Below are 14,308 nucleotides of genomic sequence, written 5' to 3'. Positions count from 1 at the left end.
TGCTAGGTTGGCAGGAACAGGGACTGAGCAACGGGAGCTCACCCCGTCGGGGGGATTAAAACCGACGACCTTCTGATCAGCAAGTCCTAGGCTCTGTGGTTTAACCCACAGCGCCACCCGCGTCCCCAGCGCCACCAGCTTCATTGGACGTCCACAAATCCAATGCTATAAAAAAGGGAGAAAAACTTATCTCTGTCCACTTTCTCCACACCATGTATGATTTTATACACCTCGGTCATGCTCCCTCTTCCTTGCTTGTGCTGGTGCTGACCTTTAAAGCCCTAAATGGCCTCGGTCCAGTATATCTGAAGGAGCGTCTCCATCCCCATCGTTCTACCCGAACACTGAGGTCCAGCACCAAAGGCCTTCTGGTGGTTCCCTCACTGTGAGAAGCCAAGTTACAGGGGGCAGAGGGCCTTCTCGGTAGTGGCACCCACCCTGTGGAACGCCCTCCCACCAGATGTCAAAGAGAACAACAGCTACCAGACTTTTAGAAGACATCTGAAGGCAGCCCTGTTTAGGGAAGCTTTTAATGTATTTTAATATTTTGTTGGAAGCCGCCCAGAGTGGCTGGGGAAGCCCAGCCAGATGGGTGGGGTACAAATAATGAATTATTATTATTATTATTATTATTATTATTATTATTATTATTATATTACTTTGCCACCAAGCAAGCAACAAACAAACAAACAACAGTATCTCAGAGCAAATGCTTTTATTTGAATTGCTGCAGCCTGCTGACTGACAGGTTGATATTTCCTGTTATCTTCCTCCTCCTAGAAGCCCTCAGAATCAAGGTGGCTTGTTCCCACCCACCCAACTCTCTCTCTCGCACGAGCCACGGCCACCCACCCGTGCCACGACCTTCACTTCTTTCTCCCCAGTTTCTCCCTCTTGATATCCTTCGCCAGCTCCCCGATCAGCCTCCAGTACTCTCCGAATTTCAGCTCCTGGTCATTGTTGACATCCAAGCTCCTCATCTTCTCGTCGAGGTCGCCAACGTCCTTCGGAAAAGGAGGAAAGGAAAGGAAAAGTCAGGGATACGTCTAATTTGTTAATTCGTTAATTAGACAAATTAACAGGAATTAGATGAATTAACAGGAAGGATCCGAAACTGGCGGGACCAGAATTTTACCGAAGACTGGAGTAAATTTACGAACTATATGAAAAGTATTTGTGATGATCAGACGACGTTTGCAGGTTTGCAAGAAGTTCTGTGACGAGTATTGTTGGAAATATTGTAAAAATGGAAAAGGAGAGATGATAAGTTAAGGGAGGTAAAGACAATATAAAATTAAGTAATGCATAAAAAGAGGTTAAGTCCAAAAAAAGTGTATTTGTAATAATTTGTGTGGTACGTTTTATAATTTGTATGTTAAAATTAATAAAAATGTATTATTATTTTTTAAAAGGAAAAGTCAGGGATGGCCGGGGCAGCAAAGACACTGTGACGTTTTGTCACAGGAACCCGCTTGTAAAAATTATGTAAGGTATGGAGAAGACAGTCTGAGGAGAATTCTCTCTCTCTCTCATCGTACTCCTAGAGCTCAGAGTCATCCAAGAAAATTGATAGGCAGCCCTCGGTTCAGAACCAACAAAAGGAAACTCATCTCCATAACTATGCATAATTAACTTCAGGAATTTGCTCCTGCAAGATCTGGTCATCGCGGCAGCAGGTGTCTCATGTTTGCGTCATCCCATGGATGACACGGAGTCTGGTCCAACTTCCCGCAAGCAGCAACTGAGGGGGTGGTCTGAAAGCTACACGCACACAGAGTGAGAGAGAGCAAAGGGATTCCTTGCACACAGAAATCTAGCAAGTCAGGTAGAAGGTGGTCTAGCTGAAATTTATTCCCTGAAGAACTAGTTTTCTACATGCATGGTGTTGCTCTTTCTTGGTGGTGTAGACTAGGTTAGTCCTGTTGATTAATTTCAATGGGTTTACTCTGAGTAGGAATAAGAACCCCATACATCGATAGCATTTTTATACCACTTTAGCAGTCGTGGCTTTCCCCCTCCTTAAATAATCCTGGGAAGTATACAACAGTTTGTTAGAGGCACTGGGAATTGTAGCTATCTCTCCCCCCCCCCCATTTTATTTATTATAAAATTATTCTTATATTACGTCAGTAAACGTTGTCATATTACATTACAGGACTTACTATAATATAATTTCCAACATGTATACAAAAATTATATACTAATTTTATATACCTAAAAAGAAAATGAAACCCAAAAAAAGAACAAAGAAAAAAACAACAAATGATGTTGATGTTGGAGTGAGACTGCGTTGAGAAATAAGATTAAGCGCACATATTGATATAAGAATGTATTCGATAATATGTAAAGAAATCTACAGTAATAAGAGTACATTCATTTGTCAAAAAGGAATATACAACGGGAAAGACAGGAAGTCTAGTGTATTGGTATGTATATGATTTTTGGGAATTATAGCTATCTTAAAGGTAAAGGTAAAGGTACCCCTGCCCGTACGGGCCAGTCTTGACAGACTCTAGGGTTGTGCGCTCATCTCACTCAAAGAGGCCGGGGGCCAGGGCTGTCCAAAGACACTTCCGGGTCGCGTGGCCAGCGTGACATCGCTGCTGTGGCGAGCCAGAGCTGCACACGGAAACGCCGTTTACCTTCCCGCTAGTAAGCGGTCCCTATTTATCTACTTGCACCCGAGAGTGCTTTCGAACTGCTAGGTTGGCAAGCGCTGGGACCGAAGGACGGGAGCGCACCCCGCCGCGGGGATTCGAACCGCCGACCTTTCGATCGGCAAGCCCTAGGCGCTGAGGCTTTTACCCACAGCGCCACCCGTGTCCCCAACAGCGCCACCCGCGTCCATAGCTATCTTAAGGTCTCCTAAAATCTCTCAATACCCTTAACAAACTACAGCTCCTAGGATCCCTTTTTTTATTTTGTGGGGGTGCCTTTATTTTGTGGGGGTGCCTTATATGTATGGTGTGCACAGCCAGGATCATAACCCCATGACTTAATGTAGAAAATCAAAGGGAGCAGGGGTCGTATCCAAACCATCAATTGAAATCACATTTATACCACTTTTAAAAGTCAAGGCGGTTTCCTCCAAAGAATCTTGGGAACCACAGTTTAAGGGTGCTGGGAATCATAGCTCAGGGTGGGGTCTCCTAACATCACCCTTAACAAACAACTCCTCCCAGGATCCTATGGAGGCAGCCATGACTGTTAAAGCGGTATCGCAGTTCTTTGAACGGCTAGTATAGGTGCAGCCAAGCATTAGTCATTACTCAGAGTAGACCCACCGAAATCAATGGATGTGACTAACTTAGGCTCAGTGGGGTTGCTCCCAATCTCCATCCCACTCAGAAAAGACCCCCGTTGACTTTAATGAACTGGACTAATGTAGGTCCATTATTTCCAGTGGGTCTACTCTGAGCACAGTGGCAACTCTCAAGTAGGCTCACTTTTAAAAGGGACATGAATCAAGGCCTCATGAAAACCCATCAGCGTTTTAATGCACATTTCTCCCAATGGACACATGCATGTACAGTGGTACCTCGGGTTAAGTACTTAATTCATTCTGGAGGTCCGTTCTTAACCTGAAACTGTTCTTAACCTGAAGCACCACTTTAGCTAATGGGACCTCCAGCTGCCGCCAGAGCACGATATTTGTTCTCATCCTGAAGCAAAGTTCTTAACCTGAAGCACTATTTCTGGGTTAGCGGAGTCCTTCACCTTACCTACTTACCTACCTAGGTACTGCTCTGGCGGGAAGGTAAACTGCGTTTCCATGCACTGCTCTGGTTCGCCAGAAGTGGCTTAGTCATGCTGGCCACATGACCCAGAAGCTGTACGCCGGCTCCCTCAGCCAGTAAAGCAAGATGAGCACCACAATCCCAGAGTCATCCACGACTGGACCTAATGGTCAGGGGTCCCTTTTAGGTCCCTTTTAGGCCTTATTTTACTACACTAGTGATTATACAGTGGTACCTCAGGTTACATACGCTTCAGGTTACAGACTCCACTAAGCCAGAAATAGTGCTTCAGGTTAAAAACTTTGCTTCAGGATGAGAACAAATATCGTGCTCTGGCGGCAGCTGGAGGCCCCATTAGCTAAAGTGGTGCTTCAGGTTAAGAACAGTTTCAGGTTAAGAACGGACCTCCGGAACGAATTAAGTATTTAACCCAAGGTACCACTGTATAGCTATATCTGAAATTTCATGCATATCAGTTAATATCTTGACCCTGCTCCATTGAATTGAAATTTCAGCCTTCACGACATAGAAAAACAGCCAAGTACAGTGGTGCCTCGCAAGACGAAAAGAATCCGTTCCGTGAGTCTCTTCGTCTAGCGGTTTTTTCGTCTTGCGAAGCAAGCCCATTAGCGGATTAGCGCTATTAGCGGTTTAGCGGCTATTAGCGGCTATTAAAGGCTTAAGGGATTAGCGGATTAGCTGCTAAAAGGCTATTAGCAGCTTAGTGCCTTAGAAAAAGGGGGTGGGGAGCAAAAAAAAAACCCCAGGAATTGCAAGACATTTTCGTCTTGCGAAGCAAGCCCATAGAGAAATTCGTCCTGCGAAGCACCTCCAAAACGGAAAACCCTTTCGTTTTCCGTCTTGCGAGGCATTCGTCTTGCGGGGCACCACTGTATACAGCTATTTTCGTGGAGGAGGGTTAAGATATTAACTGATATGCATGAAATTTCAGATATAGCTGTATAATTCCTAAGATAGTAAGATAAGACCTTTGGAGCAGGCATTTACAACAACAAAAAGTTTCTTATGAACCGCTGTAGTGAGCAGGAAGAGGCTGTGGCAGAGAGCAGTTCAGACTCAGAGGCAGAAACAGAGGCTGGAGAGGAGGGCAAGCAGCAGAGAGGAGACAGGCTGCTGAAGAAGCCAGGGAGTCTCCTCCCCTGCTGTGGCCAGTTTCCCTCCCTGCTGGTCTCCCAGGACCAGGAGAGGCGTGAAGAGGGAGCAGCAAAGACAGGCACGTTGACTGAGTCTCAGATTGGTAGGGGAGAAGCAGACTTAGGCAACTGTGGGCAACTTCAGTCCCCTCACCTGCCCCATAGGGGGCAAGATCTACCAGGACGAGTTGATGTGCTCGCTAGGCCTGGCTTCCTGAGCAGATCTTGTTTCCCTAACTTCACTGACGCCGTGTGATTTATTGCTGACCTGCACAGGACACCATCCCAACTCTAATAATGCCTCTTGCTTGCTTGGATGAAGGATTCATGAAGGTGTGCGGGAACCAGTTTAGAAGAAGAAGAAGAGTTTGGATTTGATATCCCGCCTTTCACTCCCTTTAAGGAGTCTCAAAGCGGCTAACGTTCTCCTTTCCCTTCCTCCCCCACAACAAACACTCTGTGAGGTGAGTGGGGCTGAGAGACTTCAAGAAGTATGACTGGCCCAAGGTCACCCAGCAGCTGCATGTGGAGGAGCGGGGAATCGAACCCGGTTCACCAGATTACGAGACTACCGCTCTTAACCACTACACCACACTGGCTCTCCAGTTTACTCGGCAAAGGCACTCGTTACTCCACTCACTGTTGCCTCTGGTCCCTGCCCAACACTGCAACACGGCCCTGGAAGGCTGCTCAGAAGGGAATGTGGCTCTCAGGCAGAAAACTTTTCCCTGCAGAGCTTCTGGGACATTCAAATGAGAGGCAGTGGGTCTCCAACTTGTCCTGCAGCAAAATGCTTTCGGCCTAGCCCTGCTTATCCTGATTTTAAAATAAAAGTCTCCCCCATCCTCCTGGTCTTGCACCCTATAATATGTGTTGCCCCCCCCCCCTACCTTCATGAGATTCGGGAGCTGCTCGTGAACAAGTTCCTTGAACTCCCCAGCTGTCAGAGTCCCCTTCTTGCCCTCGCGGCCCGCATGCGTGTAGAAGATGATCACAATCTTCTCGATGCATGTCTCCAGCTCTGTACATTCGCTGCAGGCCATCTCAGGACTGAGGAGTGGCGAGTTCCTTCCTTCCTCGCTGAGGCTGTGGCTCGACGGACGGAGAGTGTGTTAGTAGCAACGGGCTGTGTAAGACGGGCTCTGTGAACAGGGGAAAGAGGCAAGGTGAGGCAGTCAGGAGGAAATCAACAGGGGAAGAGCAGGAGGAAAGCAGCAACAAAGCAGCAAAGGACATAAGAAGAACTAAGAGACCATATAACACCGGTCTTGAAAGACCTACGTTGGCACCCAGTACGTTTCTGAGCACAATTCAAAATGTTGGTGCTGACCTTTAAAGCCCTAAACGGCCTCGGTCCAGTATACCTGAAGGAGCATCTCCATCCCCATCGTTCTGCCCAGACACTGAGGTCCACCACTGAAGGCCTTCTGGTGGTTCCCTCACTGCGGAAGCCAAGTTACAGGGAACCAGGCAGAGGGCCTTCTCGGTAGTGGCACCAACCCTGTGGAATGCCCTCCCATTAGATGTCAAAGAGAACAACAACTACCTGACATTCAGAAGACATCTGAAGGCAGCCCTGTTTAGGGAAGCTTTTAGTGTTTGATGTATTGCAGTATTTCAATATTTTTTTGGAAGCCGCCCAGAGTGGCTGGGGAAGCCCAGCCAGATGGGCGTGGTATAAATAATAAATTATTATTAGTAGTAGTAGTAGTAGTAATTTTGCTGTTGTTCTGCTGTTTTTTTATTGCTATGTCTTTTTATTTTTTTAACTGCCAGGGTCTTTCCGTAGCAATATTTTAAACGAATAGAATCATAGCTCTGGCTAGTTAAAACATCGCCATCAATCGACAAGAAGTCAACGAGAGAGACCAACGTCACTTGTTGCTTTGCCAAACGAATGCGCCATGGGCTGGTCTTTCAGCTTTTCATAGAATCACAGAACGGTAGAGTTGAAAAGGATCTTGAGAACCATGTCATCCAACCCCCTGCCATGCAGGAAACATGTCCCACTGTCCCATACAGGGATAAAACCTGCAACCTTGGCGTTATCAGCACCACGCTCTAACCAGTTGAGCTACCAGTTTGCGATACTGCCTAGAGGCAAAGGAGAAAACATTCCAGAAGGCCTGTAAACGCCACCTTGCTAGCCAATATAACCCCAGAACCAATTGCCACTTGCTGCAAGAACAAGATCGCATCGTCTGTGGTGAGAATGTAGAGAAGTTAAAAAATTTTGGGAAATGATATATAACGAATTGAAGAAAATGTTTAACATTTGTAAAATAAACCAGAAGCATTTTTGTTAGGGATTGTAGGACAAGACCTGCCAAGGAAAACAAAGAATTTATTCATGTATGCTACAACAGCGGCAAGAGCACAAGGATGGAAGAATGAGGAAACCCCGACAAAGGAACAGCGGCAAGAGAAACCGATGAACTATGCAGAATTGGCTAAACTGACATACAAACTGTGAGGTAAGGACAACGGTGACTTCAAAGAAGAATGGGAACTTCTTACAAAGTATTTAAAAAGATAAAGAAATGAATTGGACTCCTTGGCAGGTTTTGAATAAACATACACAAATTTAGTGATTGATAACATGGTAGATAGATCATATAAGGATTGAAATAATTTTATAATATGCTGAGAAATCAGAGAGAGGAACTGAGGTAAGTCTTGGGGGGGGGAGAGAGAGAGGGTTTGATGGGTAATGGGAAAAGGGGGGGAAATAATGAATATGATATGTTTTGATAAATTGTTATGTTGAAATTGTTAATAATTTTTTTATTTTATTTTTTAAAAATAACAAGATCAAATCGGCTTATTCACGTGCTTGGGCATATACTGTATTTTTCGCTCTATAAGACGCACCAGACCACAAGAAGCACCTAGTTTTTGGAGGAGGAAAACAAGAAGAAAAAAAATTCTGAATCTCAGAAGCCAGAACAGCAAGAGGGATTGCTGCACAGTGAAAGCAGCAATCCCTCTTGCTGTTCTGGCTTCTGGGATAGCTGCGCAGCCTGCATTCGCTCCATAACACACACACACATTTCCCCTTACTTTTTAGGAGGGGAAAAGTGAGTCTTATAGAGCAAAAAATACAGTATTAGTTGGCTTGCTTGGGATGCTTAGCAAGTTGGGAGAAGGGAGACCTCTCACACTGATTGCTGCCAGCTACTGCCTTATTTGAGAGATGGATGAGAGATAAGCTACTACCTTATCTGAGAGAGGGATGAGAGATAAAGTACTACCTTATCTGAGAGATGGAAGGGGGCCTCTAAGCCAGGGGCGAGTTAACTGGATTATGGGTGCCTGTTTACGTAGTTTGCTTTGTGCATAAGTAATGCTTAACATAATAGCAATGAGGCTCTGCAGGGCTTGTTGTAAGCTTACACTTTCCTTTAATAAAGCACTAGAACTGGCCATTCTGGCATTCTGCCATCCTCCTTCAGCATATCTGCATGAATCCACTCTCACAAGCCCTCGACCTTTCTTTTCTTCTGGTGAAAACCTATCAGCATATTCACTCAAACGTCTCCTGATGTTCGCAATCTTCTTATGCACCTATTTGCAACGTTCCCCAGTAGAGTGCATTTGTGGCGGGTTGGTTTCACCTAAGAGATCCATTTCTACGCACACTTTAACGCCAGTCTGTACATCGTTATACATGTTGCTCCGCTAAAGAAACCGGATTGCAAAATTCAGAGAAGGGCAGATTTCCTAAAATGGCTGCGTTTCCATTTGTGCATCATTTTGGGATGTGGAAACTAGGGAGATTTGTCTTTAAATGTGAGCTGAATCACATTTCTCCCCATCAACTCTGACTGTGGGTTGATCCTAGTACATTTCTGCAGGACATTGTATCCCCAAAATATTAGAAAGTAGTCAAGTCCCGAGGAGAAGGGAACTGGTTGTTAAGAGGGCAAGGAGCTCGCCTCCCTCTGTGGAAATTAGGAACTAATAACACCACTAAAAAGAATTAACAGTAAGAAATAACAATGCACATATCAGAGTTGTATCTTTCCATCCATCGATTAATCAATTGCATTGTGCTGCACGCTGACTTGGGAATAAGCCACCTCCAACTCAATGAGGCTTACTTTTGGGTAAATGTGAGGAGGTGAATTCGGTTGCATGGATGTGTGGGCCGGATCCTATGAATGCCCTCTTGCAAACCAGTCCTGCTGAATTCAGGGTGAAAGCATGAATAGGATTGCACCACTTTCCTCCCAGGGCAACTAAAGCACTTCTAAACGTGACTTTGGGGTCAGAAGAGACACTATCCCCTCCGTCCCACAGCCCTGTGATCTGGCTCCCCATACCACACGAGATGATAGATAGATAGATGATAGATAGATAATAGATAGATGATAGATAGATGATAGATGATAGATAGATAGATAGATAGATAGATAGATGATAGATAGATATAGATAGATAGATAGATGATAGATAGATAGATAGATAGATAGATAGATAGATAGATAGATAGATGATAGATGAGAGAGAGAGAGAGAGAGAGAGATGATAGAGATAGATAGATATAGATAGATATATGATACATAGATAAATAGATGATAGATAGATAGATGATAGAGATAGATAGATGATAGATAGATAGATGATAGATAGATAGATAGATAGATAGATAGATAGATGATAGATAGATAGATAGATGATAGATAGATAGATAGATAGATATAGAGAGATGATAGATAGAGATAGATCGATCAATAGATAGATAGATAGATAGATAGATATAGGGCTCATCCACACTTCTGCTTCTGTCATGCTCAATAAAGCACAGATCAAGCTGTTTTCCCCTTGCCCTGCTCCTTTCCAAGGAAAAACCCACTCTTCAGAGCCAGATCAGAACAAATGGCAATCCAGGGGAAACTCAAATTGTCACCTCTGTTGTACCTCTGACCAACAGCAGAACTCAAGGAATCTTGAGTCCCTCGATAGGGAGGTGGACTTCAAAAGCCAAGCCCAGTTCTTATAACAGCCATTTGTTCTGATTGAACATTAAAGAGCAGTTTTCCCTGGGCAGGAAGAAGCGGGACAACAGGAAACGTGGGTATGCCCTTACAGACACACGTCTATGATTCTATCTAATCTAGTGGCTACGAAGCACATCTTGTGGGCTATTTTGGATTCTGGTGTGTTATGTCACTTCCACGTGACTGGTTTATCCGGCACTCATCCTGATTTGTTTGCACAAAGTTTGCCGGGAGGTTAGATGGCCTCTGCTATTTATTGAGCATTTCGTTCTGATTCGTTAGACGACATCATGTCAATCAACTGCGACCCAACGCTCTCTCTCTCTCTGGTGCATTTCCCCATCACTTTCCTTCCTGCAAAAAGTCCAGGGTGGGGTGGGGGAAAGTGTGTTTATGCAAGACCTCCCAATTGATTTTAATTTCCCAACCCAGATTCGCCAGTACATGATTGGATCTCATTGGAAAACAGCATCTGTCTGGAAGTGCCCTTCATATAATACAATGTTATTAAAGGTAAAGGTACCCCTGCCCGTACGGGCCAGTCTTGACAGACTCTAGGGTTGTGCGCCCATCTCACTCAAGAGGCCAGGGGCCAGCGCTGTCCGGAGACACTTCCGGGTCACGTGGCCAGCGTGACATCGCTGCTCTGGCGAGCCAGAGCCGCACACGGAAACGCCGTTTACCTTCCCGCTAGTAAAGGTAAAGGTACCCCTGCCCATACGGGCCAGTCTTGACAGACTCTAGGGTTGTGCGCCCATCTCACTTAAGAGGCCGGGGGCCAGCGCTGTCCGAAGACACTTCCGGGTCACGTGGCCAGCGTGACATCGCTGCTCTGGCGAGCCAGAGCCGCACACGGAAACGCCGTTTACCTTCCCGCTAGTAAGCGGTCCCTATTTATCTACTTGCACCCGAGAGTGCTTTCGAACTGCTAGGTTGGCAGGCGCTGGGACCGAACAGCGGGAGCGCACCCCGCCGCGGGAATTCGAACCGCCGACCTTTCGATCGGCAAGCCCTAGGCACTGAGGCTTTAACCCACAGCGCCACCCGCGTCCCTTTCCCGCTAGTAAGCGGTCCCTATTTATCTACTTGCACCCAGGGGTGCTTTCGAACTGCTAGGTTGGCAGGCACTGGGACAGAATGACGGGAGCGCACCCCGCCGCGGGGATTCGAACCGCCGACCTTTCGATCGGCAAGCCCTAGGCGCTGAGGCTTTTACCCACAGCGCCACCCGCGTCCCATTGTTATTGTTCTTACAATGTTATTACAAGAGAATAAATACATATAGGGAGATAGCTGAATGGACAGAGACAGACAGTGCAGTCATTAACATATTTGTGTCTCCCAAAGTTCACTGGCTCTCAAGTCAAAGTGCTTAGGATCGCATTGCCCACTTGTTTCTTAAACGTAAGAGCAGAGGAGGAGTCCTACGGGGTCAGACCACTGGCCCATACAACCCAGAACCCTGTTCTCACAGTGGTCCTCGCCCCTGCTGCAGGTTCCAGTAACTTGCGTTCAGAAGCACTGCTGCCCCTGAAGGCAAAGTCGAACCATTGTGGCTAGTAGCCATCAATGGCCGTCTCCTCCTCCGCCATGAATTTCTCTATTCCTTTTTCTTGAAGGCACCCAAGTCGGTCGCCATCGGTCACTGCCTCCTGCGGGGAGTTCCACAGTTTACTCCGCACTGCGTGGAAAAGCCCTTCTTTTTATCTGCCCCGGCCCTTCCCACATTCAACTCCACTTCAAACTCTGGTGTTATGAGAGATGGGGAAACGCTTTTTCTCTGTCCTCGTATTACCGTATTTTTCGCTCTATAAGACGCACCAGACCACAAGACGCACCTAGTTTTTGGAGGAGGAAAACAAGGAAAAAGATATTCTGAATCTCAGAAGCCAGAACAGCAAGAGGGATCGCTGCGCAGCGAAAGCAGCAATCCCTCTTGCTGTTCTGGCTTCTGGGATAGCTGCGCAGTCTGCATTCGCTCCATAAGACGCACACACATTTCCCCTTACTTTTTAGGAGAGAAAAGTGAGTCTTATAGAGCAAAAAATACGGTATATAAACTTCTCTCGCGCCACCTCTTAATGGTGGTTTCTCTAAGCTAAAAAGTCCCAGAGGCTGAAATAATAATAATAATAATAATAATAATAATAATAATAATAATTTATTATTTATACCCCACCCATCTGGCTGGGCTTCCCCAGCCACTCTGGGCGGCTTCCAACAAAATATTAAAATACCGTAATGCATCAAACATTAAAAGCTTCCCTAAACAGGGCTGCCCTCAGATGTCTTCTAAAAATCTTTCCTCATGGGGTGGGGGCTCGCTCCAACCCCCTTGATCATTTGTGATTGTCCTTTTCTGAAACTTTTCCCATTCTGCAATATCTCTTTTTGAGGGGAGGAGCCTAGAACTTCTTAAACCTCTGAGATTGTCTCAGAATCTCACCAGTACAGTGGTACCTCGGGTTAAGAACTTAATTCGTTCCGGAGGTCCGTTCTTAACCTGAAACCGTTCTTAACCTGAGGTACCACTTTAGCTAATGGAGCCTCCCGCTGCCGCCACGCGATTTCTGTTCTCATCCTGAAGCAAAGCTCTTAACCCGAGGTACTATTTCTGGATTAGCGGAGTCTGTAACCTGAAGCATCTGTAACCTGAAGCGTCTCTGACCCGAGGTACCACTGTACCTCAAAGAGATGACCCTCCTCTGCTTGCAGATTTTTCTAACACACCTCAATGCATGCATGTGGGTGTTTTCAACTGATTCATCGCCTCCCAAAATTCTTTTCGTTAGTCAGCAGACTTTGCACTCCCATATCTCTCTCTCTCTCTCTCTCTCTCACACACACACACACATGCACACCCAGTGACCAAAAAAGGGGCCCCAGCCTCTGTCACCAACTGGCAGCATGCCCCTTCCCAAGTATTGCCACTTACCCTGAAGACGGACGCTTGCAAGGATAGTGTCAGTGGGGGAACAGGGCAGTGCTTTTTATACAGCTGTGGGCAGCCAGAATCGGGGGGGGGGGGACGACGAGGAAGGGGGGGGAGTTGTTCAAAGGATCAGTGCTCCATTAAGCTAAAAGACTTTGCTGGTGTACGGTTTCTCTTTCCACAGACACCGCCCACGCCTGGACTTCCCCCCCGCCCCCCCAGGCTGCAGCCCGCACTGCTACTAACACAGGGCACTGGCTTCCTGGCTTGTCAACAACAACCCACAAAGCTCAGCAGCCAGCCTCAGCCCTGCCCAGCTGTCCACAAACAAACTTTCTTTTTGCAAGATTCGGCATGCAACCAAGGAAAGTCCGGGGGGGGTGAGAAGCCCCCAACAACAACACCTTGTGTGTGTGTGTGTGTGTGTGTGTGTGTGTACAGGCTGCAGAAGACACACAAGGGGAGAATTTGTGTTGCAGACTTTCTGCCGGGGCCTCGGGATGAGTTAGCAGGGAAAGCAGTGGAAGCCCTCCAGGAAAATGTATTTCATGAGCTGACTCACTCGCCCAGCCACCGTTTGCAGAAAAACACGACTGGCCGTCGCTCACGCTGGGACATTTTTTTGTGGGGGAGAGGGGTAGTTTGATTTTGGCCATGAAAAGTAAACAGGATGCCCTAGCAAGGCTTGAACTCGATTCCAGGCTCGGACAGGGTGACCTAGCAAGGTTTTGAATTTAAGTCAGGCTCAGAAAGGAAGATCCAGCAAGGCTTGGATTTAAGTCGGGTTGAGACAAGCATACCCTCCGACGTTTCTCCGATGAAAATAGGGACGTCCCATTCCACAATGAATTTTACTATTTATACCCCACGCTGGGTTGTCCCAGCCTCTCTGGGCAGCTTCCAACATATATGAAAACATAATAAAACATTAAACATTTTTTAAAAACCTTCCCTATGTAGGATTGCCTTCAGATAACTCAGGGGTTGAATAACTCCATACCCTCTAGTGCAAATAGGGGCATCCTACCATACCCTCCAACATTTCTCCCATGAAAATAGGGGCTTCCTAAGGAAAACGTGGGACGTGGGTGGCACTGTGGGTAAAAGCTTCAGCGCCTAGGGCTTGCCGATCGAAAGGTCGGCAGTTCGAATCCCGGCGGCTAGGTCCCAGTTGCTCGGTCCCAGCGCCTGCCAACCTAGCAGTTCAAAAGCACCCCCAGGTGCAAGTAGATAAATAGGGACCGCTTACTGGCGGGAAGGTAAACGGCGTTTCCGTGTGCTGTGTTGGCTCGCCAGATGCAGCATTGTCACGCTGGCCACGTAACCCGGAAGTGTCTCCGGACAGCGCTGGCCCCCGGCCTTTTGAGTGAGATGGGCGCACAACCCGAGAGTCTGTCAAGACTGGCCCGTACGGGCAGGGGTACCTTTACCTTTACCTTTAAGGAAAAGCAGGATGTTCCGGGATCATATCAGAAACTGGGACAG

The 14,308-nt window shown here is 46.7% G+C and overlaps 1 protein-coding gene across 1 annotated transcript; it reads right to left on the bottom strand.

Annotated features, from left to right (window-relative positions):
• Positions 1–700: 700 nt before the first annotated feature.
• S100A13 (S100 calcium binding protein A13) lies at positions 701–13,000 on the bottom strand. Its single transcript, XM_083416906.1, has 3 exons — positions 12,827–13,000; positions 5,782–6,033; positions 701–1,004 (listed from the first exon to the last, which is right to left on the bottom strand). Exons 2-3 carry the CDS (start codon positions 5,932–5,934, stop codon positions 867–869), a joined length of 291 nt encoding a protein of 96 aa, XP_083273032.1. The 5' UTR covers positions 5,935–6,033; positions 12,827–13,000; the 3' UTR covers positions 701–866.
• Positions 13,001–14,308: the final 1,308 nt, after the last annotated feature.

This window comes from Podarcis tiliguerta (assembly GCF_965153285.1).
Source record: "Podarcis tiliguerta genome assembly, chromosome: 16".
Lineage (NCBI taxonomy): Eukaryota > Metazoa > Chordata > Lepidosauria > Squamata > Lacertidae > Podarcis > Podarcis tiliguerta.
This window is presented reverse-complemented; position numbering and strand designations above follow the sequence as displayed.